The 23,736-nt window shown below is 53.5% G+C and overlaps 5 protein-coding genes across 5 annotated transcripts; 1 reads left to right on the top strand and 4 right to left on the bottom strand.

Annotated features, from left to right (window-relative positions):
• Window positions 1-907: 907 nt before the first annotated feature.
• On the bottom strand, window positions 908-2,286 carry CORC01_08889 (GDSL-like Lipase/Acylhydrolase; the record flags this gene model as incomplete). The annotated part of the gene is made up of 2 exons (XM_022620519.1): window positions 908-2,062; window positions 2,125-2,286. The coding sequence occupies 2 exons, from the start codon at window positions 2,284-2,286 to the stop codon at window positions 908-910; spliced, it is 1,317 nt and encodes a 438-aa protein (XP_022472909.1).
• An 899-nt stretch (window positions 2,287-3,185) lies between these two features.
• On the bottom strand, window positions 3,186-3,818 carry CORC01_08888 (uncharacterized protein; the record flags this gene model as incomplete). The annotated part of the gene is made up of 1 exon (XM_022620518.1): window positions 3,186-3,818. One exon carries the CDS (start codon window positions 3,816-3,818, stop codon window positions 3,186-3,188), a length of 633 nt encoding a protein of 210 aa, XP_022472908.1.
• A 4,822-nt stretch (window positions 3,819-8,640) lies between these two features.
• On the bottom strand, window positions 8,641-10,623 carry CORC01_08887 (patatin-like phospholipase; the record flags this gene model as incomplete). The annotated part of the gene is made up of 4 exons (XM_022620517.1): window positions 8,641-9,363; window positions 9,418-10,234; window positions 10,302-10,432; window positions 10,564-10,623. The coding sequence occupies 4 exons, from the start codon at window positions 10,621-10,623 to the stop codon at window positions 8,641-8,643; spliced, it is 1,731 nt and encodes a 576-aa protein (XP_022472907.1).
• Window positions 10,624-12,130: 1,507 nt separating this feature from the next.
• On the bottom strand, window positions 12,131-13,384 carry CORC01_08886 (uncharacterized protein; the record flags this gene model as incomplete). Its single annotated transcript, XM_022620516.1, has 2 exons — window positions 12,131-13,081; window positions 13,133-13,384. 2 exons carry the CDS (start codon window positions 13,382-13,384, stop codon window positions 12,131-12,133), a joined length of 1,203 nt encoding a protein of 400 aa, XP_022472906.1.
• A 2,179-nt stretch (window positions 13,385-15,563) lies between these two features.
• Window positions 15,564-16,729, top strand: CORC01_08885 (Mob1/phocein family protein; the record flags this gene model as incomplete). Its single annotated transcript, XM_022620515.1, has 3 exons — window positions 15,564-15,981; window positions 16,030-16,141; window positions 16,189-16,729. 3 exons carry the CDS (start codon window positions 15,564-15,566, stop codon window positions 16,727-16,729), a joined length of 1,071 nt encoding a protein of 356 aa, XP_022472905.1.
• Window positions 16,730-23,736: the final 7,007 nt, after the last annotated feature.

The raw sequence follows: 23,736 nt of genomic DNA, 5'->3' as shown, positions 1-23,736 counted from the left end.
CAAAATTACAACAGAAATCTTGGTATAAAGTTCGTTATCTGACATAATCTAATCACATGTCGCACATGGCGGTACACCTGTGGTAGACATACTGCTTCTGCCCACACTATTGAGTTCCGTAAGATGTACATACAATACAATAATGAGTTCCAGTGATGTCAGAGGGACGTACGTGCCAATCTTGGCCCGAGGCCCTTCGTCTGAGTAGATGAGTACCTGCCTTGGGAACGCGGAAGTGACACAAAAGAAGGAAGCGCCGTCATGCGGACACTTCACCGATCTTTCCTTCCATGTTTCTTACCTATCCAGTATATATGACATCCCAACGCCGTTCCCGTCACCAGCACCCACTCGTAAGTATAACCAGGGCCTCCTCTATCGAAGGCGTCTGGCAGAGTGATACCAACTCTGAAACAAATACTCCAATGAAGTAGAAGTGCTGGCTACCAAGGGGCGCTCTAGGTATTCGATTCTGACACGGGCGTGAAGAAACAGGTCAGTGTTCCCCCTTCCATTCCTTCCCTTTTCTTTTGCTCATTATTGGACTTTTCCTTCTAGTTTTTTTATTCCCCCGATAAGGAGAGTGTTGAAGCATGAGAAAAGAAGTCAAAGACAGGATTTGGTTGGGTCAAGCTTGCTATGGCTGGTTATTCATGAACAGATCTGTGGCGTCCCCTTCCGCTATCGAGAATCTCTGTTGAGCAAGCTCCAAATGCTTCACGTACGGCCAATTACGTTGGCGGCCCAATCATCAAGTCGCACGTACCCAGCCAACTATCTGACGAACCCTCCCCGGTAACCTGACTTCGCTTATAGGTTGGGTTCGCTTATACAGGATCTCTGACTCACCAACAACGCCACCTCATCTATCTATCTTACTGCCGAGCAGTCTGCCCTTGATCCGTACCTAAGTCATGCTGGACACCCCGTGCTTGAACTTATCAAACAGCGAGAGATTGATACCAGCAGCCATGGCCTTATACCCCGCCGGATTCAGGTGCAAGTGGTCACCCGAATCATACTCGACCTTCAACTTCTCCGGCGCAGCGGGGTCCCTTACGATCGCGTCAAAGTCGATTACGGCATCGTACCGCCCGCTATTCCGAATCCATTTATTCACACTCTGCCGCGTCTTCTCCCTCTGTGGATCAGAGTACGGCTGCCCGTCTCCCGTCAGCGGCGTGATGGTCGCCCCGAATACCGCGATATTGAACCGGTGAAGCCGCGTGACGATCTGATCGTACGCGGCGATGAGCCGGTCACCCACCGCCTCCTGCGCGGCGGTCGTGTTGGCCGCTGTGCCAATGTCGTTGACGCCGATGAAGACAATGGCATACATGATACCCGACTGCGCGACGACGTCCCTGTCGATGCGGCCGAGACCGTTGGGGCCCAGACCGTCGGCCAGGACGCGGTTTCCGCCCGCGGCCTCGTTGACAATGGCGATGTCCTGCGTGGAAGAATCGTTTTGCATCCGCGCGAGGAGCCTGTCGGGCCAACGGTTGTTCACGTTGGTCGTTGAGCCCCTGCCGTCGCTGATGGAGTCGCCTACGATGGCGACCGCCGAAGCGCCCTTTGGAACCCAGCCCTCGAGGGCGCTGATGAGGTACCAGTGATCTGTCGTGGTCGCGGTCGTGGTTGCGTTGCTGGCGGCAACGAGGTCGTGGTCGGCGACATGGTTCCCGCGCACGAGGAAAGACGTGGTGCGGCTGCCCGGGTGGCCGGTGATGCTGTTGGTCGACTGGCCATTGGCGAGGTAGATTGTGACGGAGACGATGGACTGCGCTTCGACGGTGAGGTTGATCGGGTCCGAAAAGACGACGGCGCCGTTGGGAACGACGAAGCCGCCGCTGCCCGAGAAGGTGACGACTTGGAGGGAGTTGGCGTCGACGCCGCTCGTGCCGGCTGTGTTGTTCGCCGTTCGGCCAATGGTCACGGATGTTATGGGGAGGTCTGAGCCGCCAAAGGCGTTGCTGATCTGCAGGCGGAGGGTTGAGGCCGCAAGGGAGACCTTGACGGTCTGGCGAAGGGTCGCATCGCGGAAGACTCGGCCTGTCTCGTTCTGGGGAGAGTCAGGGGTCGCTTCTAAGGGTATCATTGAGGTCTGATAAGGAGATAACTTACAAATGGGGTTGGGGGTAGGTTGCCCGGCTCAACCAGCTGGGGCATCGTTCCCCAGACAGTGACCCATTCCCTCTCATCTCGCGTGGAGTATTGGGGGCGTGCTTCTGCCAGAGGCGACAGGAAGAGCAAGGCCGTAAAGGCCGTCTTGAAGGAGGGGATCATTGTGGCAAGCTACTGAGAAACGAGGGCTGGCTACAGGTCTATCACTCTGGTTTCCGGGCTCGAAACGAAGAGGAGACCGTGAGTCTTATACAGGCACCCAGGTACGGAATTCGGTGTTTTCATTGCGTCGTCTGTCCCTCAATATAACTTTGTTTTCCAATTGGGCTTCCATTGCAACGCTCGCGATGTTGGCATGGCGAGGCCATCCGGTAACGCGGAACTGGTGGGCGCTGGGTAATGGGGTCAACCCGGTTGAAGTTCAGGCTAAATTCAATGTAATATCGTGGCGATATTTGGGGACCGGAGATGAGTTCGTTCAGTTCGTCCCGTGCGATGCAACGCCGTTTCCCCAAGTCCCACATTGGGGCCGCTGTCTTCCCCGCTTGGGTACACTCCAGTGGTGCTGCCCTGGCCTGGGGAAGATCTTGGGGTCGGCGACGAACGGGGAAGGAGGGACTAGGTTTATGAGACTTGGTCACGGGAGATAATGCAACAATGACGAGGATGGGAGCGAAGATCAATGATTGGCATTCCAACTGTACACCAATGTGCACCTGTGTACAAGAAGAGGGGCGAGCGGCTCGAGTCCGCCCAGAAACGAACGTGGTTCATCCAAACAATCCCAACTACAACCGAACGAACGACTAGTGAGCGACATTCCTAGGACAACATCCATCTACCACAGTATCAATCAAGAAGAAGCGCCGAGCCAAAGCGTTGGAAAACGAGAGAAGGAATTGAAGAGTAGCCATGACCGACCACTGGCGATCTCTTCCATCGCCCTTACTTCCCCGAATATTTCGGCATGGGGTAAGGAAAGCGAAGAAAGGGTTGGGGCAAGTCGAGACGCAAGGTGGCGCATGACATCGGACATGAAGGAAACCAACAAGATCATCACACTAGAGATCTAGATGGGGTGCAGCGGGACGGGCTGCAACGTCGGCCCAGTCGCCGGCGCAAGCGATGAAAGCTTCGGAAGGGTGGTTGGCCATGCCGTACTCGTTCTCGAGTGCGTCCGTAGCCCTGCTAACACGCGAGTGCGAGATGTGGACCTTCATGCTGTCTTTGGACGAGTTGTCCTTGATATCGAAGCCACCAGGGCATGACTGGCCCCAGATCCACTGATATGTGCTCACGTTACCAAGGGGCAACTGCGTATCGAGGAGGTTCATATTGTCCTTGGTCAGAGCAGACCCAGGGACAACCGGAGTTGCAGCCATTGCCACAATAGCGAGCGAATTGACGACAGTGTCGTCAGAGCCTGTTGTCTCCGAGGAAGTCCTTGAGGCAGTGACCTCGCCGTAAGAGATCATGTCAAAGCCGTCGTCATCGTCAACATCCGACGTGTATGTTTGGTCGGAGCGTGAAACATTGAGGGCGACCCGACGGTCAGCGATGGAGGAGGCAGGCTCGTTGGAGACCTTGTATTGCGGACTGCGATCTTCCGAGTAGTTGTCAACGGAATGATGTTTCGGCGTGGCGTTCTGGAAGCCATGTTGTGGGGGCATGTTGTCTTCTTGATGGGCCATCATGGTGATCTAAGAAGAATGTGCGAAAAGGGGAGAGTAATTCGAGTGCGTGTGAGCTTAGCGATCAAGTGATGCAAGCCGGTCGCAGATGGACGAGAATATGCTGTTACGGAGACGACGTCAGACCTTGTCAAGCGGCCCAAGGGTAGGAGATGAGGTGGTGTTGCTCACTACAAGTCCGGCAGGAGTCAAGGAAGCTTTGACAAGGCACAGCGGAGAAGAGTTGAAGAGTAGTGATGGTGTTGAGCTTGTCAGCATCCAGCTATGAGAAGGACCTCTCGATGCTTTCGTCTCTGAGAAGCAAGGTCGCCGTCCGTTCCAGGATAGCAGTGGTCAAGATCTCTTATATCTGAGGTGAAAGAGTAGAATCGTACGAGGTGATAAAGTTGTTCTTACAAGATAATTTATTATGCTGGGGAGTAAATGGGAACTGATGAGAAAAGGTGGAGGGTGAACGTGAGAGCTTTATACCAAGGTAGGTAGGCGTCTGACTTGGGTTGGTAGGTAAGTAGTGATGAGCTGGGGGGAAAGGGGTGGCCCGGTGGATGCAAGAATGGGTTGGCCAGTATTATTCCCTTATTTTTTCTCTGTCACTTTTTTCCCTCTTTGCTCCCACCTTGGACCCTTCACTGACCCATGTCAGGCACAGTACTCCCAGCAGCTACTTGACTGCCTATGCCGAGCTGTAAGCTGGTGCATGTGGGCAAAGCCAGGGTGATGGAGCGAGGTGTGTGCGACTGTCCGTGGATGCGTGAAGAGGGGGTTGACGAGGTGTAAGGTACCTAGGAGAGTGAAGAGGAGGAGGAGGAGGAGGAGGAGGAGGAGGAGGATGGATTGGGGAGGTGGGGTACCCTCATGTGTGGTACTTTTTCTTTAGTTCTTCAGGGAAAGGAAAAGAGCAGAAACACTGGACGTTGTCTCCAAATCCGGTTCAGCGGCTCCCTCCTTGCGACTTTTCGTACCCAAGTTGCGTTGGTCATCGCCATTGCAGCGTACCTTACCTCGTGCGCAGGTTCTCTTCAGGGCCAGGTGAAAAGTACCTCCCCGGGAAGGGGGTACGATGGACACAGCTCTGTCTAGCTGCCACTTAGAGGGGGTACGTCCCTATGGGGTCCCTCCGTTGGCAGTCTGGCCCTTTATTGTACCAGCAATTGATACGAATATTAAAAAAAGCCTTTAATTACTCTCTAATCTAGGTGACTATTGCTGGACTTCCTTGAACCCTTGAGATCTCTGCTGGATCAGCACCTCTAAAAGAGAAAAAGGCGCGTGTTTACCGTCACGTTAATGTTGAACTGTATTATATACGTAGGCAGTGACTAGTAAGGGCATTATTATTTTATTAAAGCATAAGGTATCAAACCTCTAGATGTTATGAAGCGACTTCTGTTCAGCGCACCCCCCTCCCGCCTAAGGTACTAAGGTGGGTAGGTACCTTACCTTACCTCTCTGTACCTTACCTGACGTGCTCACCTTCCCCAGGAAAGCGATGGCCCAAGACCTGGGCTGGCGCTACCTATATGCACGACACCCATTGAACTACCTAGTCTTGTCTTCTTCCCTCCTTCTGCCCGCCTCGTTTTTTTCCATTTGGCTAGCAACCGGAGGGAAGGACCTTGACTTTCACACCAGCTCTTGTCTTACCGCTTTGACGCTCGCGTTTTCGAAGCAGCTACATATTTATGTTTGTCTTCCTCGCTCTAGCTTCTTTCGAGACCGACCAATTACCCCGCGCAATTGCGTCGTGAGACATGACAGATGACAACACTGGCTGCCGCATCAACTTCGAATCCTGACAAGGTTTGAGCTCTCGCGGTCCGATGCAGAGCGAGAAACCCAACGAACCGTTGCCAACTCATCCGCCCCGTCCTCGAACCGAGCTAAGACGCAAGCCACTCGACAAGTAAGCATACCTGCGCTCTCACACCAAGATATCACTGCGATGTCGCTTCATTTTGTCTTGTCAAAGCCAAGCCACGCCAGGTCGCTGTGGACATCGTATCCTGGGGCGATCTCGCTGGATGATGTCGCAAGCAAACAAACACAAGACGCTGCGCCGACCTTTGACCAATGTCTTGCAGTGCATTGCCCACGCCGGCCATGTGCCCTCTGGAGATCGTCAAGATGAGCGTCATCTAGCTAAGCTTTCTCACCGAATAAGTGAGAGCCATACCTTCCGTACGGAAGCAAATCGGACCTCGTCATGAATTCCCAGTCTTTCCTCCCCGCGTAAACCAATACCGGGCAGTGCACCACCAACTTTTTCTGTTCAAGGGGCCTGCGAATAGGCATGTCGGCTTTTGGTAATCTCCCGCCCTTGTGTGACGCAGCCCGCCGGCCACCTGCGACATGATTGCACATTGGCGTTGCCCTATAGAGAGTCGTTTGGACGATTATCTAATTCAATCTTCAAATCGCGTACACCTTGACCTTTATTCCGCTTCTAGGCCAGATAGGAGTCCCCCGGCCCAATCACTTGTTCTCGACGACTACAAGATTACCGAGCAAGATCGCAACGGCATTGCGTGAGCTGGTCACAGTTGGTAGCGCGGACGGGTACTTTTCGGCCTGGACTCCCCATATGCTTGGACTCGGCGGCGTCATTGGTTCGATACCGACGCTTCATTAGCGAAACAATGATATCTTTTGTTCCGTGCGGAATCAGCTCACCCGCTTCTGCTCTCGGTTGTGTGCCGGCGGCCAGCGAGTCGGCTCAGGACCTCTCACGTCTCACGGCGACTTATCAGGCCATCTGGGTACCTATCTTCGTCGGATCTTGGATTGTGACTCAACTTTACATTAGACTCGGACGTCTTGGCGCACTGCCATCTAATGTCTTGCATGCCTGTCAGTCACCGCACAGGTCCCGACGTCGGGGACGTACACCGATCAATAACCTGCCGACATACCGGCCCTGCATCGCATCAGCAGCAGTGCCAGCACACACGAGGGGAACCTTTCAGCTACCCTACAGTGGACAGATTGGTTCATCGACGTCACGACACTGTACGTCTGGATGCCACCTCTGGCCTGAATCACTTGGATCTTTGAGCAGCCAACCATTTTGCTCTTTGCTTCCCCGTCTTCCAAGGTGTCCAAGTTCCCCGCAGCTCCCCATAGGCGCGCTGCCGGCAACACCAACAGCATCGGTGCAGGAAGTGCATGCAAGCTGACGAACCACCCAGAGAGCCGGACTATATCGGTCTACTATAGGCACAATAGCACCCAAGGCCCAAGGGGCTATTATTGAGTGAGTAGGAGCCTTCGAAAGCACCACGGGGCCCAACTCCTGCTGCTACAGGAAAAATACTTGACGTGGTCCTTCTCAAATGACGGCACAGAGCCCGGGCACCACCGAACGGCAGCTTCGAAACCCGGAGCCACAATTCTCGGGCGCGAGTCCTAAACTCTGTCCCATCCTAGGACATATGCAGGACTCCCGACTGACTCCTACACGTTGCGACGCTGTATTTGGCAACGGACCGACCGACCACCTCTGTCAGCTTCTTAAACTGCCCTCGAAATAACGCTCAAAGAGGATGGCGACATGTCCGACCCGGCCGGCCCTTGAGATTGTTGTGCTCCTGGGCAGCCCGGAATACCTCCCCGGGCCCCTTGGCATGCAACGATAACAACGGCTTGAGGATCGAGGGTCTTCAGCCGCCAACCAGCGCCCTTTGAAAGAGAGCGCCTTGCTCGAGAAGGAGGAGGCCCACGCACCCTCCGGGTTCTCGTGACCTCTGCGCGAAATACTTCCTGGCCCTGCCTCGAGAGCCGTTGTGCCGAATGACCCAGGGAAAAGGAAACTAAGGCAGTGAGGTTCCCCGATTTTTTGTTTGCCCAACCCATCGCCGCCAGCCCTGCCTACCAATCCTAGCGTCGGTCCTCCTGGCTGCCCCATTCATGAACTTCGAGAAGGCTTCTAGCGCGCGACGTGCCGATCTCTGCCGCGCCGGGGCCTTGCCGGCTGCCGCCGCAGCGCCGCCCAAGATATGCAGGCCGTCACTTCCTCGTTCACTGGCCAGCCCCCTTTCCCAATCGCTCTCACGCTCTCGTACCTGTATCTGCTTGCTGACCCTGTAGGGTGTGCTCGCTTCATGCACCGGAAACCTCCGCCTAGCCATCCGGGCCATTGGCAAGGCTCACAAGTGTCGATGGGGGCAACTGCGACTCTGATGAGGGATAAACGAGCATGCAGGCACCTGCACGGAGAGGGCGCGCGGCAAGGCGTTCACGGTTCCGCTCTTCTTCATGCTTCATGCTCAATGTGCGTTCGTCAGCTGCCCATCCGTTGTCTCTAGGTTTGGTATGAGGTTTAAAAAAAAAAAAAGGCTCTCGTGAATTTGGGTCATCAGACTCGTCACCGGACGCGTCTCTTCGTCATACAAGCTATGAACACCCATCGCATCTCCACTCATCCCGGCCGAGCTGAACCTCCTGCACCTCCTGAACCTCGCGGAGCCCACATCCAAGCCTGACCGACAACTCAATAGGGCAAGCTTCGAGAACATCTTGACGTCGATCGCTACCGATGGGTCTTACCAGTACATGCACAATCCTGCGCAATACCCACATGGTATCAAGAACGCCGTGCCCTTTGTTGAGCTTGCATGTTCGCTTCCGCCTCAGCCAACCACAATCTACTTGTATCTGTGTATAAGCCGCCCCCAACTGCAGTGCGCCTCGTGGAGTAGTTAGCCTCGCGTCTGGTTTCAACGTGGACGTTGCATGCTCCAGGACCATGGCAAATACCTCGAGTCGCAGCTCCCTTGTCGTCGCCTCCTGTGATCAGCCGCGATTCGCAGCCTGCTTGACATCAATGCTGTCAATACGCGGCCCCCAGGCTGCTGGCCCTCCGTTCTTTGTTGTTATGGTCCATTGATGCCGCCGCCGCCGTTGAACCCTTCCTCCTGAGCCCGCCCGCCTTCAACCTCCGGACGGTCTGATAGGACCTGTCTAGCTCGTTCTCAACCGCGCAACGAATACGAAGTGCAGCCACGGCGGGCCATACGCTCCGCTCCCCTCTGGAGATCCAGTAATCTAGTGTCTCCCTAGTCGGTGTCTCGAGCAGGCGCACAAAGTCGCCGGCAGTAACTTCTGGAACTAGTGTCATAGACGCTCCCGGCACCTGTTCGTCGACGAGAAAGCGCCGGATGCCTGCCGGAAGGAGGCGCAACGTGTCGAGCTGACGCAGCCGGTGTCTGAGCTCCAACCCGACCATACGAGCCAGGAATGCCGTAATTGACGTCGTGCTGTTACGCGTCTCCATGAGCGATGGGCCATGCATGTCGCTCTGCAGGAATGGAATAAGGTAAGGTCGAGCCTGGCTGACGATGAAGTGGTTCACGTTGAACAGCTCGGCGATTCTCAGAAGCGGTGACTCGCGATCCGAATACGACACGTGAGTCCAGTGATGGAAGTCGATGGTATTTGCGGGCGCCCAAGGCACGATGTTGCCATGGGCATCTTTGCAAAGAACTGTGGTTTCCCGGTGACCATAAAGTGTTGCAGTGGAAGCATTCGAAGCTACTGCGGCAGTCCAGATAAGCTTATACGTGTCAGTACGTTGCCGCTTCCTTTTTGGAGAAACCCCAGTACTTACCACGTTTGGTGCTGTCAGATAGTTGAGCAACGTCGGAACACCGCCTTGATCGGCAGTTGCAACAGTGATATTCAACACCCTCTTGCTTCGATTATACGCTTCCTCAAAAGTCAGGTCGCCCACATTGGCTCGCACGCAGTCCTCCAATACTTTCACGTCGAGGAAATAGCCTTCCCGAGTGAATCTGTTCAGCCTCCGCAGAAGCGTGTTCCATCTCGTTGCATAGGACTGCTCCTTTTGCGGGCCCTTTTCAGACTTGGATTTTCCAGAAAAGGCAGACAGGTCGATACCCTCTCCCTTGAGCACGTTGGGAAGCTCCTCTTCAGTGTGAATGGCCACCAACGCGGCAATGAGAGCACCTGTCGCGGTTCCAGTGATGATCCGCGGCAGGAGACCTCGAAGGAACAGTGCTTTGACGACACCGAGATGGCACACGCCGAATATGGCGCCGCCCTGCAGGACAAGCGTGCTCCTACCGAAAGCCTGGCGAGTGTCGTGGATGAAATCCAGCTTCATTTGGTTTGTCAATCCAACGGGTGCTCCATGAGGGTCGGAGCCAGGTGTCGTTGGCAAATGGGTGATGTCCTCGACCGCTTCAGCAATCTGCGTAATATATTCTTCTATCAGGTACTTGGTGCCGGCGAAGGACCGGTTGTAAAGGGTCGGGGCAGTGATGTTGCCAAGATTGCGAACCAGGCCGGATCGAAGGAGGTTGACCAGCTGGTTCAGGTTCCCGTCTTCTCTCGCGGTAATGAGGGAGTTGAGGCGCTCGTTGATCAGGCGGTAGTCATAGTACTTGGACGTTGGGTTATTCCTCCTGTTGCACCACGAAGCCTTTAGCATGTGCTTGTGAGACATTGACACGAGGCGACAATTTTTCTCACCACAGGTCCAGTCCAAGCAGGTTATCTAGATGCAGGGCCGCCTCTTCCCAGTCTTCGAAGGCTTCGGCATGGCGAAGGAGTTCGAGCCATAGTTCGACGGGGGTCTTGCGTGTATACCAATCGCGGAGTTTCTGCAGATGCGCATCGAGGTCAGCTGCAGTACGGGCAAGTCAAGCTATCTGTCGCTCGCGAACAAGCCCGTGTCCAATGAGGAGGCGGTGCCACGCTGCCACGGGGCTTTACAAGAAATCATCACACGTACCTGCTGCCAGAATTGCGTCACATCTACGGCCACTTGCCAGAGCGCAACGACTACTCCCATGGTTGCGCGACGGCGACTATGGTGGTGAAGACCATGGAGGATCCCAAGCTGGTGGGGAATAGCAATGCTGATGAGGATAATGACGAGTGATATTGGGCGGTCATGGCATTATGGCATTATGGGCGGGTCGAGTGAGGCGAGCGTCGTGTCTCTGATTAGGAGGGTGCTTGCATTCCAGTTCCGACGGAAGGTCGGACGGATAAGACAGGTTGGATGATAGGTAGTAGGTCGGGTAGATTGATGGGTAATTACACGGAGAGAGGGACGTCAGGTTTGCAACGTCGAAACTGGGGTTGAGGGTGACTCTCGCGGGTCTGATGAGATCGGAATTCAAGGAGAGAAGGAGCGCGCGTGCGGACGAACGAGCGGGCGAGCGGATGGTGGACACTGAGATGGAGAAGGAGAGAGACGCGAGAGAGAATCGTGTCTTTGCTGATCTGCGGGAGAGGGACGACTCGCAGCCCGTGTGTTCTTCTATGCCAAATTGGAGAAGGAAAAGGTACTTGTTGACTCGACTCGACCACCGTGCCGACGACAGGCAGCTGTCTGTGGTTTGGCTCGGCCCACGGCAATAAACGAGTAACGGATACACACGACTACGCCTGCACCTGCTTGGAAACCAGGTAGCAGCGTCCGGATCTCCCGCCGATTTCCACCTCAGCTTGACGTTCCCTTGGATGCTGCCGGATGATCTGGGGCAGGCTGCAGCAGGTCCCCCCTCCCCTGGGGATCCCCTCTCTGCCCAATTGCTGCGCTTCCAGTGCCGTGTGTTGCTGCAGTGTAGTGCTGCAGTTGCCCGCAATGCCATGGTTCATGTTGACCACGAGACCCCACCCCACACACTTGCGCTGCTTCCCGAGCTGTAAAGTTGGGGGAAGGGCGGCCAAGCTCCGTCAGCTCCTAGACTGTGCCGCCCCAATGCCCCAGGCCCCCTGAGGCAAGCTTCGACATGTGACAATGGATGCAATTTGACAGTGCAAGGTATCCGTAGCTCCGCCGTATCCAGGCTCCACGGCCTTCACGTCACCCAGGTCCCACAAGGTACTCAACATGCATTTCGGTGAATACCGAGAGATGCCATAGTGTTCGACTTTTTCAGTTTATCAAATCAGCGCAGGATGCAGAGCCCGCTGGATCATTGAGCCACAATGATGTGCTACTTGTTCGGTCCCAACAAAGTCAAATCAGCTACCAACGGTCCGGTCTGAGAGCGATGACAAAGACGAAGGTCAAACGCCGCATGTGTCGTGCCGCTTATTCGCGCCAGTCTCAGTACGGTCAAGACTCGGAGGACAATTATCACGAAGCAAACTACATGATTTGCCTCATCAGGTTCGGAAAATCAAAACTCATCGAAAGGGCTCGTCTTCCACATGCCAATCATGGATTTGAATGCAGTTACAGTCGCGGCTTGCAAGAAAGAGAATGCCCTGGTATAGTACAAACGTTGATGATCTCCGACCAACTTGAAGCCGCGGTCAAGCATACCCCTTAATCGTCGATGACCTCACTCCGAGTCGTCGTCTTCGACAACGTGACGGCGTCTTCCTCTACCACTTGGCTCCATGTTGTCATCATCATCTCCATCGGCGTCCTCGTCGTCCGAAACGCGTCGCTTCTTGGATCGTGGTGCCTCATCGAGGAGCTCCTCCTCGTCATCGTCGTGATCTACTTCACTGAGCTCGTCATCACTCGCCACAATGAAGTCGTCCTCCATATCGTATTCGTCTCCTCTGCGAGCACCAGAAGGCAGATCATCGTCAGAGTCATACTCAGGACGTCTTCTCTTTTGCTTCGGTGCGCCAGGCATGCCTCTCTTTCGCGAACCACCGGCACGTCTTCCACCCTCGAGGTCGCCAATTGAGAGGCCTCCACTGCGGCCGAAGCCCCGGCTAGCGTCCATGCGAGCAGTCTGTGTCTCCCGACGTCTCTGCATCTTCATGCGCTCTTTCTCTGCCTGCTCCGCTTGTCTAATGCGCAATTCGGGGTCTTGGATGGTGTTGATGATCATATCTTTCTCTTGAGGCTTTTGCGATATCGACGCCATGCGCTCAGCGAGTGCGGCGAGAGCGTCGTCCGCCACTTCCTTTCCGGGTCGTACAATATACTGATCGGTAACATGTCCAACGAACATGAGGAAGTTACTGGTCAACTCCGCCGCGGCGGCATAGTAGTGTCCATCCTGAAGCTCAGAGTAGGGTTGGTCAGGGCCAGGAGCCAATGCCTTGTTCGAAACTTCAAAATGCTCGTCTCCGACTGTCATTGTCACAGAACCATCGCTCCATCTGTGAATCATGGTGTTGCTTTGCAGCTTGTTTCCCTGCCTTCGGACACGGATGTCGGCCTTTGGTACGTCGGCTTTTGCGTTCTCGATATCGTGCTCAGTGGGCTCGAAAGTGTCGGGATCATAAATCGTTGGAATGATTTTCATGAATTTCGGGACGCGAAGAGATCGTAGCTGATCATTGTCAGCGCCTGCCGGGTGTACTCAACTTTTCCATTAACTCACTCTCTGGTCTTTCGCCTTGGGAATGCGATGACGCTGCATCTCAACAGCCTCGATGACCTTCGTCTCATAATCAGCGGGTAGTGGGGCCTCGTCATCTCTACCATAGCCGTCTCCCTCATCTTGGTCGGATGCGTCTTCGCGTTCGCTGCCGGCGCGACTCCGGTCTTCTTGAACCTCATCTGCTGGCGCGTCACCAAAGAGATCCTCCTCCTCATCCTCGGGAAGCTCGTTCAATTCTTCCGAATCTGACATGACGGCGCTGGTTTTGCTACGGGCAATGGAGTGTGTTTGATATGGAAGGTTGGGGGTCAATTGGGCGTTGTTGGTAGGTAGGTAGCCCAGCTTCTTTCCTGTTGCGCAGAAGAAGATGAAGAGTGAGGCTTGAGAGATCCCTGCCCAAATTCTGACCCACTTGCAGCGACCTGAGTTCAAGTACCTATCGATGAGGCTGAGGCACCGCCACACTTGCTTGCAGTTTCGGTATATACGCCAGCTAGAGTGGATACTTCCCGGGGTAGTCGCTGGAAGAAATTTGCAATATCTCCAAATAACCTTGTTCCTCTTTGTTTTTGAGGAATGGAGATAGAATAACAACCAAGTTGTGCATTTCATCTCCCAACCTCTTTTGCGCCACACGAGGCTGAGAAACGTTCCTTCCTTCGCATCTACCTTAGGTAGCGCGAGCCCAATGGCGATGGAGCCATACCATTCGGACCCAAATGCTGTGGGGATTAGGCCCGTGCGCTCGCTTAATGTGACAATTCAAGTCTAGCGTTTCTTATGCCGCTACTCCTCGTGGATGCAGGAGCGAACGTTGTCCGAAGAAGCTCACCTTCAATCGCCCCTTTTCAGCTTAACCCTCTGTCCTTGCTCGATATCCGATCATTTTCGATTATCAAACGGACTGAACTCGAATCAGCAGAGCTGAAACTCGACGGTCCCAGCCTCTTTACTCTTCCCAGGAGGTGCGCCGGTCGACCCAACTTTATAACCCCATCCGACTCCCCCTCACCGCGATACTTCCTCTTATCATGTCGAACCTCTTTTCAGGAATGTGAGTTGCCTTTCATTGTCTTTCTGTTGCTATCTGTTGCTTTTTGTTGCTTTCCAATATGCGAATTGTTTCTTTCCCCTTCCCCTCATTGTTCTTTGCATGATGGAAAGAGGGAGAACCCATCGAGCGATCTACGGCGGCTGCATAGCAGACAGCTGTGAAGTTTGATTTCTCGGCTAGTGCCGCAGCAGCCCGTACTTTGGTACATGCAACACGGCCCGGCCACCACCGCCGAGACATGGGGTGCATCATCACACATGAAGGCATTGCCAGAACATCCGCTATGAAGATGCGAGCCAGACCTGGGCATTCGATCGGCATGCTTCGGGTCCTGTCGACGGTTTCTTGTTCGAGGATGAGGAGCTATCGAATTCCTCCCTCAGCTATGTTCGACATTACTGCTGCCGCCATATGTCAGGCTTGGAATCATCAGTCACAGAAATATGTGTGAGGTCAGTGGAGAGTGGATGCTTTGATTGCCTTTGGTTGCAGCATTGCCCTTTGCCAATCATTCAGCTCGGCTGCCAATTGCGAAATACATCCTCAACTTTAAGCGGAAAGAGAAACAGGTGGCAACAAGAAACCCAGGCATATTCGAAACCATCAGCGTGGTACAACCAACACAAAACATCCGGATACACGCAATGGACAGCAACGAACTCAAAGCCAAGAAACCGTGTCTCCAATTGGAAGGTCTTGATTGACCGACTCTGCTATCATGCCAAAGCCGTACCCAACAACCACGGGAGCCGGACTGGATGTTCACCACGCCTGTGTTTCGTTTGAGTGAGCAGGACTTTCCAAAGAGAGGAGGACGGATCACTGCTGGAAACAAGATGAAAGTCTCGAATCCCTTCATCATCTCCCTGACAAAGAGCGCAGCAAGATGCATCTTGATCCTTCACCGCTCCATGACACCCAGATAGTTGTCTGGTATGGACCCGCCCTCACGCACATGTTCAGACCTGCGCCTTCCTCACATGATCATCTTCATCAGCTCGAGGCTCTCGAGAGCAGCACATTTTTACTACCCTTGGATCCGATCCAGCCGGGCAATCTTAGCCTATCTTCCAGAAACTACGACACTTCCAAAAACCCGCGGACTCTTTTCCTCCAATTAACCTTTTCCCCCCCAAATAACTTCATCAAACACTATATTCGCGAAATATTTTAATCTCAAAACCATTAGTAGTGCCTTGTGGCCTCGTCGGCACAGGTCTCAGACATCCCTTCCATTACCAGAATAAGCCTCTGGGACGCGCAGATGCCGTGTCTCAGTCAGGTCCTCTCAACATGGATGGAGCAAACCCTTGAGGCCTGGTACCCCTCGGTAGCTGGCCTAGTGGTCGGCGTTACCATCATGCTCGACTCCTTTCTATGTCTTGGAGTGTTGATTATGGTCGTGAGATTCCATCAGCTAACCAGACGCCGATGAATAGCAACGCCCGCTTCCGGGGCCAAGCCGCCAAACCGCCTGGCTCGAACAAGTCTCCGACATCCTCAACCGTCGGTCAGCCTACGTCACCGACCGTTTCTCAGGGAAGCCAGTCATCTACCAACTTGGCTCCTAAGGTCCCGCCTCTGCCCAACTCTCCTTCCCTCGCCCATTCTATTGGCATGGACGACCAGGGCAGCTTGTCCGACGGCGACGGCCTCCTCGGCTCCTACCATTTGCCGCGGCCTATGCCCGTCTGGCTGAACTCAAACTACGGCAAGCATATCGTCAAGGGTAACTTCATGACTTTGAGTGCGAGACCAAAGACGGTTGAACAAGGCGAGTGGATCGCTCATCAAGGTATGTATTTATTCTTGCTCCTATATACCTGGTAGCTAACCATTATAGTGGTCGAGCACTACCGCAACCTCTGGAACTTCGTCCGTGTTCTCCACGAGAAGGAGGAAGATGGCTCGACGATCTGCAACGGCACTACGTGCCCCAGAATGTCCGCTGGAGCGTAAGTCTCGCTGACATCTTGATTCGACACGATCTAACCCCTCGCAGGAACCACTCATTCACTTGGCTCAACAGCCGCCGTGAGCCTGTCGAGCTTCCTGCCTACGAATACATGACTCTTATGCAGAGATGGATCTCGGGCAAGATTGACGACACCAATATCTTCCCGACGGACCCCTCGGGCGTCTCGTACGCTCACAATTCAAACATCACTACCACGCCACTTTCGCAGCTCACGAACCCCGGTGAGCCCGACTGGATCGGCAAGCGATCAGGTTTTCCCCAGAACTTCATCGACGTCTGCCAGACCATCTTCCGCCAGATGTTCCGCGTCTACTCTCACCTCTACTGGGCTCACTTCACGGAGCCCTTCTACCACCTCAACCTCGAGAAATCTCTCAACAGTTGCTTCAGCCACTTCATCTTGACCGCCACGGCCCTCGACATGCTCAAGCCTCATGAGCTCGAGCCCATGCAGCCGCTGATTGACCTTTGGGCCGCCAACGGCACCTTCCCACCCGAGTCCAAGGCTTACGAATATGCCAACCTTCGCGCTGGCGAGCGCCTGATGCAACTTGCCGGCGTTTGATAGGCAATTTATGCACACGAGTCGGGCACGGCGGTTAGGAGCATCGAACCTGAACAGATGATGGCCGTTCCACTGTGCCTTTCAGCATATCTGTTTCTGGAAAGCTTGCTTTTGGACTCATCTGACAACTTGGTTCACGCTCTTACCACAGAAAGCCTAAGAAGCAAACGGGGTTCAGAGCCAAACACGACAACAAGAAGAAAACTAAGGGAACGCTTTTTTAAAACACAAGCACGCATTGCATTTGCAGCAGCCCCGGGAGAAAAGAGAAAGAACGGGCTGTATATTGGAGTTTCGGATTTGCTACGAGGCCAGGCAAGGTCTTGAGTCACACCATCAAGAGAGGCGATCGACCAATCGTCACGCATGGGAATGGCCATTGGGGTTGGGGGGGGGGGGGAGGGAAGACTCAGAAAGAGAAATTATTGGTAGACGACGATTCCATAAACAAATCACAGTTGACTTGACGGGATGATATTTTTTGATCCATCGAAAGTGAAAGAGGAATGCTCAAGCGTCCACTTCGCCATTTCTGTAGTTGATCTTACCAAAGACACTATGAACCCTAGAAGGTCCGACGATGCCATGTCGGGTGTGGTCAGCCGCAGCTGGCTGGGAATTCACAATGTACAGTTTTCGCTCATCCTTGACTCTGGGAGAAACTCGACTTTGATGGTATAAATCCTGTTAGTGACTATCTCGCGTGGTCAATTTCGAAAATAAGAGTAGACTGCTGCATGTTACTGCATGCCATCAGTCGTTACACAAGCAACAATCTACACAAGTCTTACTGGTCCAATAAATAACGTCTTAAGCGGCGCTGAAGTTTACTTCACGTCGATAGAGAGACTTATGGCTCGTTCACTTGGGTCCTCTTGGACAACCATTTTCTGTCAGAAAACTTTTATGACTGGAGTCGCCTACTCCTCCTACGCGTCGAGTTGCATGGAGAGTTCCGCATATTGCCGGCCCTTTTTAATCGAAAACAGCGAGGTGTCGACACAGTCAAGCATAACTAGTACGATCCTCTGGAATATCTCACTCTGTGTGTTAGAGATACCTGTATATAAAAGGGGGTGGAATTTCTGGTTGTCATTGACTTGGAGTCAACAACAGTCTCGTAAAAGGGTTCAGAATCTTGTCCTTGGACCTACGGCCAGTTGCTGTGTTTGGTTCCGGCCGCTCAGACAACTGATATTCCATCTGTAAGTACTGGAAGGCCTGGGGGATGTCTCTTCCTAACATGAATACCAGAAGAAAACATCATGCCACGGTGACGAGCCTATCACAGGCAACCGCATGCTTCTCTTTGTGCTCGAGGACCGTGGCGGAAAACCTACTGGCTTACACGTTCTGCTGTAATCCGAAATCCAGTAACCTAGACCAAAACTCACAGGGCCCTCCTTTGGCCTCTGGATGGGTCCTTTGCGATGGTATTTCATGAGACGGTCAGCTGTCAGTGGGAAAAGACCGGACATGACGGAACCTAAATTTTCAACATCGGACGACGAAACCGTTTTCAAAACCGTCGCGCCTGTTTCTCCCGTCCTCACCCTCCCTCTCGATGCATCTGAAGAGCGTCAACATGTCACGGATCTCACGGCCAGCAGCCTGCAGCCGTATCCAGAGCAGAGGAGCTTGAGTGGATTCTAGTACTCTTCTTGCAACTGAATGAGATACTGTCATGACAAGGTCAGAACCTCGGAGAGTTTGTGAACCCGAATCGTCTTGCGTCGGTCAACCTGATGTTTTCCGGACGCGCAGATATTCGTCAATATCAGGATGGCTGGAACCGACTCTCCCACATCTTGTCTACACCAGGTGTGAAGACTGCATATGACGGCAGTTCCGGAGCATGCCTCCTTCGATTCAGCGAAACAGGACAGGCAAAAGGATACTGTCAAGTCGTTCCAAGCATTCTCTGACCTGGCTCCGTATACAGGCTTCTACATGAAGCTCACTCCGGCACGTCAGAGGATTCAGCATGCATTTCATTCCCCAAGGACTAGCTACGTCCATTGAATAAAGCACAACGTAAACAGAAGAACATTCCATGTAGTTCATATTTTTTGATCATGTTATTCGTTGGATCGCCACATGTCGGCCGACTTGCACATAATTCAGCTTACTGAGAAGTGTGCTGCTCCGTAAGGCCAATGAACCTCCCATCTCGGTTCCGGATCTCGCCAGATCGATAACCTCCCATCGAGATGTTCAATGGCATACCCCTTTCTAGACTTTCTCTAATGAAACCCTGAAGCTCGGACGACATGTGTATAGAGCTCGGGACGTCTGATCTCCCCACACACAGACGGCATGTTTACATAGACTTTGGCAGCAAGGTCTATCAGACAAGGCATGCACTGCGCAAACTCTCGAAAAAGAATCATCTGAATCACTTTAGTTGAGAAATAAAAGAGTGATTTGGCATGGTCTATTCAAAAATTCCGAGCTGAAAGGTTGATTTAAAATCTAAGGAACAGACTATCGACGCAGCCACGGCCATATGAATCGATGACTCATTTCCGGATCACATATTATTCTATGAATAACCATGCCCCTATACAGCCGATGGGGAACAAATGTTGCTCTGATTCTCACTCTTTCCTGACACCCCAATGTCTCTAGCTTCAAGACAAAGCTACATCATACATTGGGGGAATCCATAGGGTATTATGCACACTCAGGTCATTCATCGACAAGCCCGCCCATGATAAACCAGATGCAATGACACGAAGCTCGCCATGTGCCTCCCGAGAAATCCGAGAAAGGCCCATTGTTCCAATTAGAGAGAGAAGAAAAAAAGCAGAGCAAAACAAGCTGTCGCACAGGCTCAGCGCGCCGATCCGATACTGGCACCTGCCGTTACTCAAACACGTGCTCTGAACATTTTCTCGCGCTTCAGCTCATCAAAGCAAGTGTTCCGTACCAAAAGAAGCTCGTAATTGTTTGAAAAGCAGTCTGGGATATAGGGGGTTTGGGAAGCCTGCTAGGTTCTCTATTTTCTACATCATTGGGCGCCATTTGGAATCATCACGTTCTGTTACTAATACTCCAATACTGGAGCGGCACTAATATTCTGATAGAAAAAGCATTCATCCCTGACACATCTCGACTCCCTTCCCCCAAGTTCGATGGCCATCGCAACAGCTCAGCGTTAGTATCCGCAGCTAGTCAGAGCTGCCGCCGCCAAGCACCGAACATTTCCGTATTCCTTTAATTTTAGAATCGGATCGACCGCCTCACCCGAGAGAGGGAACATTCTGTGCCCGTGACGTCGAAGAGTCTCAGTCGTATGACCAGTGGAGATTTCCTCCTGTTTTTCTGCAGCTTGTAGAGTACTAGAGATGAATCAGAGGGATAGTCCGGAAACCTAGTTACCCGCGGCGCGCGGCGCGCATCTTGCGTATGCAACAGGCAACAAGCTCCGTTTCAGAATATCCGTCAAATGTACAGATGAGTGGCTCCCGGAGCCAGCAAACCCAAGTAACCAATCTGTTTTTAACTTGAGGGAACCAAAGAAAACGTCAAATCCCCCGGCGGGCAAGCAAGGGATCCGAATCCGGACATGCAGGTTGGAAGGGGAGCGAAAGGAGCGCGAAGGGACAGGGAAAAGGAATCCCTGGACAGCTTCACCGCCAACCTGGGATGAGTCGTCTGCCAGGCACGACTGGACGAAAAAGTGGGACGAAAGAAGCAACCATGCCCAACCCTTCGGGCAGGGAGCGATGAGTCAACATCTCCAACTTCGAAAACCAACAGTTCGGGGCTGGGAGAGCAGAAGAAGACGATGCAAGTGGCTGGGTGAAGCAACCGAGAGTTTGTCTTCCTACCGGTTGGCCTTTGTCGACCATTCGGACATGAACCCTAAGACCAGATCCCAGTTCCCTGTATCGCCCACAAGCATGCAGACCTGAATGAAAGGTTGGGAAAACCTGGCGTTACTGAGTGATATCAAGAGGTAAAAATTCATCGGCGGATATCGTTACGACTCTGCAACGGACAAACGGAGAGTGACTGCGATCGTAGACTGAAGGGTCCGAGGTGCCAGTGACGGTTCGGCCTGTTGCAACACAGGATCTTGATCGCTTGGATCCGTTTGGGGGCCACACGATAACGCATGCGCTGCGGGTTTCTGCGATGCGCCATAAACTTTCCGCTTGCGTGTGGAGGTTAGTGAGAAGTGACAACGTGGTTGAAGGCGCAATGTCCTGTGGCGGGACCTTCGCTCCCTTTCTTCAGCACATCGTGACAACTGATAGGATACTTTTGACTGCGTCTCACGCCCAGAGCGCAGAGTTTTCGTTTCCAAAGAGTCATTGCCCTGGAGACGAAGTTTTTTTGCTTCTGAAGATTACCGTACAAGCGGGATGATAGCCGTACGTGGGATGGTGGCCTGCAAGGCCTCTGTTCACCGCCATGGAGGCGTCGAATTTGTGGACGGGGACAGATTCCGGTTGCTCTTCGAATCCACCAGTCTCAGTCACTTGTTTGCAGCACGACGGGAACCCTGGGCGTGTGCATGAATGAAATTTGGAACCGAATGATCCAAGCTCCGAAGGTTGAATGCCAGGATACAGCTCTGTTGAAGTTCTAGTACATGGCGGTACCGTGCGTATCGATCCTGGTCTTTTTTGGCGCAGGACGAAAGGAACAGTGAGAAGGAAGACAACCGACGGCCCAGGACTCTGGAATGACGTCGGAAGAGTAAAACGGAAGCTGTGGATCGCGGCCTCGCATCATGACAAGCGAAGGGGGTCGGATCCATCGCTTAACGCTCAATCTCCGATTTTGAAGGTGGAAGGGCAAGGGAGAAACTCTACGGTGGCTCCGGAGTGGATGCCGGGGATGAGAAGCTTAAGCTGCCGGTTGGGACTCACCGACACAAAAGCTGGTGGCAGAGACGGTTTGTCTATGACTCAAATGAAGAAATTTTGCGTGAAGGAGCCTGGTGTTCCATTTCCTTCGATCATCGAAGGGCACGCGTAGTTTTTGATCATTGACTTGCTGGTCCGCGACACTAGCCGCCATAATGAACTGGGAACCCTTTGCTCCCAGTGCGAAGTGAGACCGGGGATCCTCACCGGGATGCTAATTCGGAGAAGATGGTCTTGGATCTAAGTCAAAAATCCAGGGAACAGGGGTGCTCTGAAGCCTCCATGCCCCGCTGGGGTCAGCCCTGTCAGGAAACCGTCCCAAGAGTGATATTGATTCTCATCGGCAGCCATAGACCTGGTACCAAAGTTGAACCAAGTTTCTCGGCAAAGGGTTCCAAGTATGAGCGAACGTCGGCTACTGTCGAACTTTGCAGGATGTTTGCCAAAGCCTTGCAGGCCATGTTCTTAGTGGCTGGCCTGCCTAGCTTCACGTGTAAGACACAATGGCGAGACGAAGCCTCGCCCAGCTTGTTGGGTAAGGGCAAACGACAAGGAAATGGCCGCGCTTGCCGACAGACGACTAGTCCCCTTGCTTGCCGAAGCATCCCAAAAAGATGCTCTGAAGTTGGGATGCGGCGGAGGAGGCTCTTCTGAGGCAGAGGAACAACTTGACAAATGATCTCGATCCAATATGCAGACTCGGGCAACAACATACGTTTGGGTACGATCCCGATGTCAGCCGCGGCTCCTTCCAAGAGTAAGAAGTTGGCAGGAGAGAATGACAAGGCGGTGGGAGTTTTGGGAAATGAAGGGCCGTGGACGTGACCGGGGAATGACATGACGAAGTGTCTCTCTTGTTCATGCAAGGCGCATGAGCAGTACGATGAGGCAACGCGATCATTGTTAAAGAGGCAGGGGAGGTTTCCGTGTGGATAATCCGAGTCCAAGTGACAGGCGCGATGCGGGCGTTGGGCGTTATGGGGTGAGATGCCGTCGGAGAGAGGTGTGTCGTACACGGTGCACCCAATGACGGGTTTGGCGGTCTGAAGCTGTACGTCGTTGTATACATGGAGTCGTTCAGATGAAGGGGTCGTGGGCCGAAGTTGGCCAGGTCTAGGCCATACGTTGGGCTCCGTCGCCAGGAACGCGCGAGAGGCAACGAGGAGATACGACGTATGGGGAGTCGAGGTCCGGCGCCAGCTCCCACATGGCCGCTGACCTCGGCGTTGGCTTGTGTGCTTGTGTTGGCTGGTGTCGAGGTACCTCAGGCACAGCGGAGGTGTGGTTAGGCATCTGCGGCTATGTGGGTGACGTTCTCATCGAGTGGTTTCTTGAGTGGGAAAGCACAGCTGAGAATAAGGGACCGATTTGGCCAAGGGCCGTTCGAGTTTTGGTTGGTGAGGTGGACTTGACTTGGGATTCACAGCAATCGACAGTGGATGTCGCAAGTTTCGTTCATGTCTTGGTGAAGCAGACTTCGCTCGCCTCACTTGGACGATTGGTTTATGACGGGGACGGCGTCGGTCCATTGACGGGTCGTCTAAGGGCGTTCCCACTTTTTCAGCGGCGCCATCGCGTTTCCCACTACTGCCAGTACCCACTAGACTTTTGCACACCTTCCATTATTTCCAGGTTCTTTCCTTCCGGCTTTCGCGGTGGCCGAGTTTTTCCAGAAGGTGAGGAGACGACCGGGGGTCCACTTGCCGGATTGGTGCGAGAAACGCAGCTACCTTAGCCCAGTCGACCTTGGTGTCATTAGGTAAGGTTGATGGGAAGGGGAAAGAGCAAGTGCAGAGTCGGCATCAATGCGAGGACGTGGGAGTGCAGCATCTCACCTTTGCAGATTCACCAGATTGTGGCCCCCCCGGGTCCATCGGTGGAGTCGCGCATGATTCACGTCGCCGATGCATCTCCGTGACGTCGCGACTCCTGGAGCACCTCGCTGGTCTTGGTCCGGTCGTCTGGCGCGCTTCAGGACGCGAAACGCGTGAGATGAATCACTGGCGGGGATGCAGCAAACACGCACACAATGGCCTCTCCTCCAGACCTCCTCATGAGTGAAAAGAGGCCGAGACGTATGGAAGGATGTTTCTTCAATATGATAGAGCGGGCCTCGATGTACCTGCTTGC

The sequence above is a fragment of the Colletotrichum orchidophilum genome (assembly GCF_001831195.1).
Source record: "Colletotrichum orchidophilum strain IMI 309357 chromosome Unknown Scaffold_78.1, whole genome shotgun sequence".
In the NCBI taxonomy this organism is placed as follows: domain Eukaryota; kingdom Fungi; phylum Ascomycota; class Sordariomycetes; order Glomerellales; family Glomerellaceae; genus Colletotrichum; species Colletotrichum orchidophilum.
This window is presented reverse-complemented; position numbering and strand designations above follow the sequence as displayed.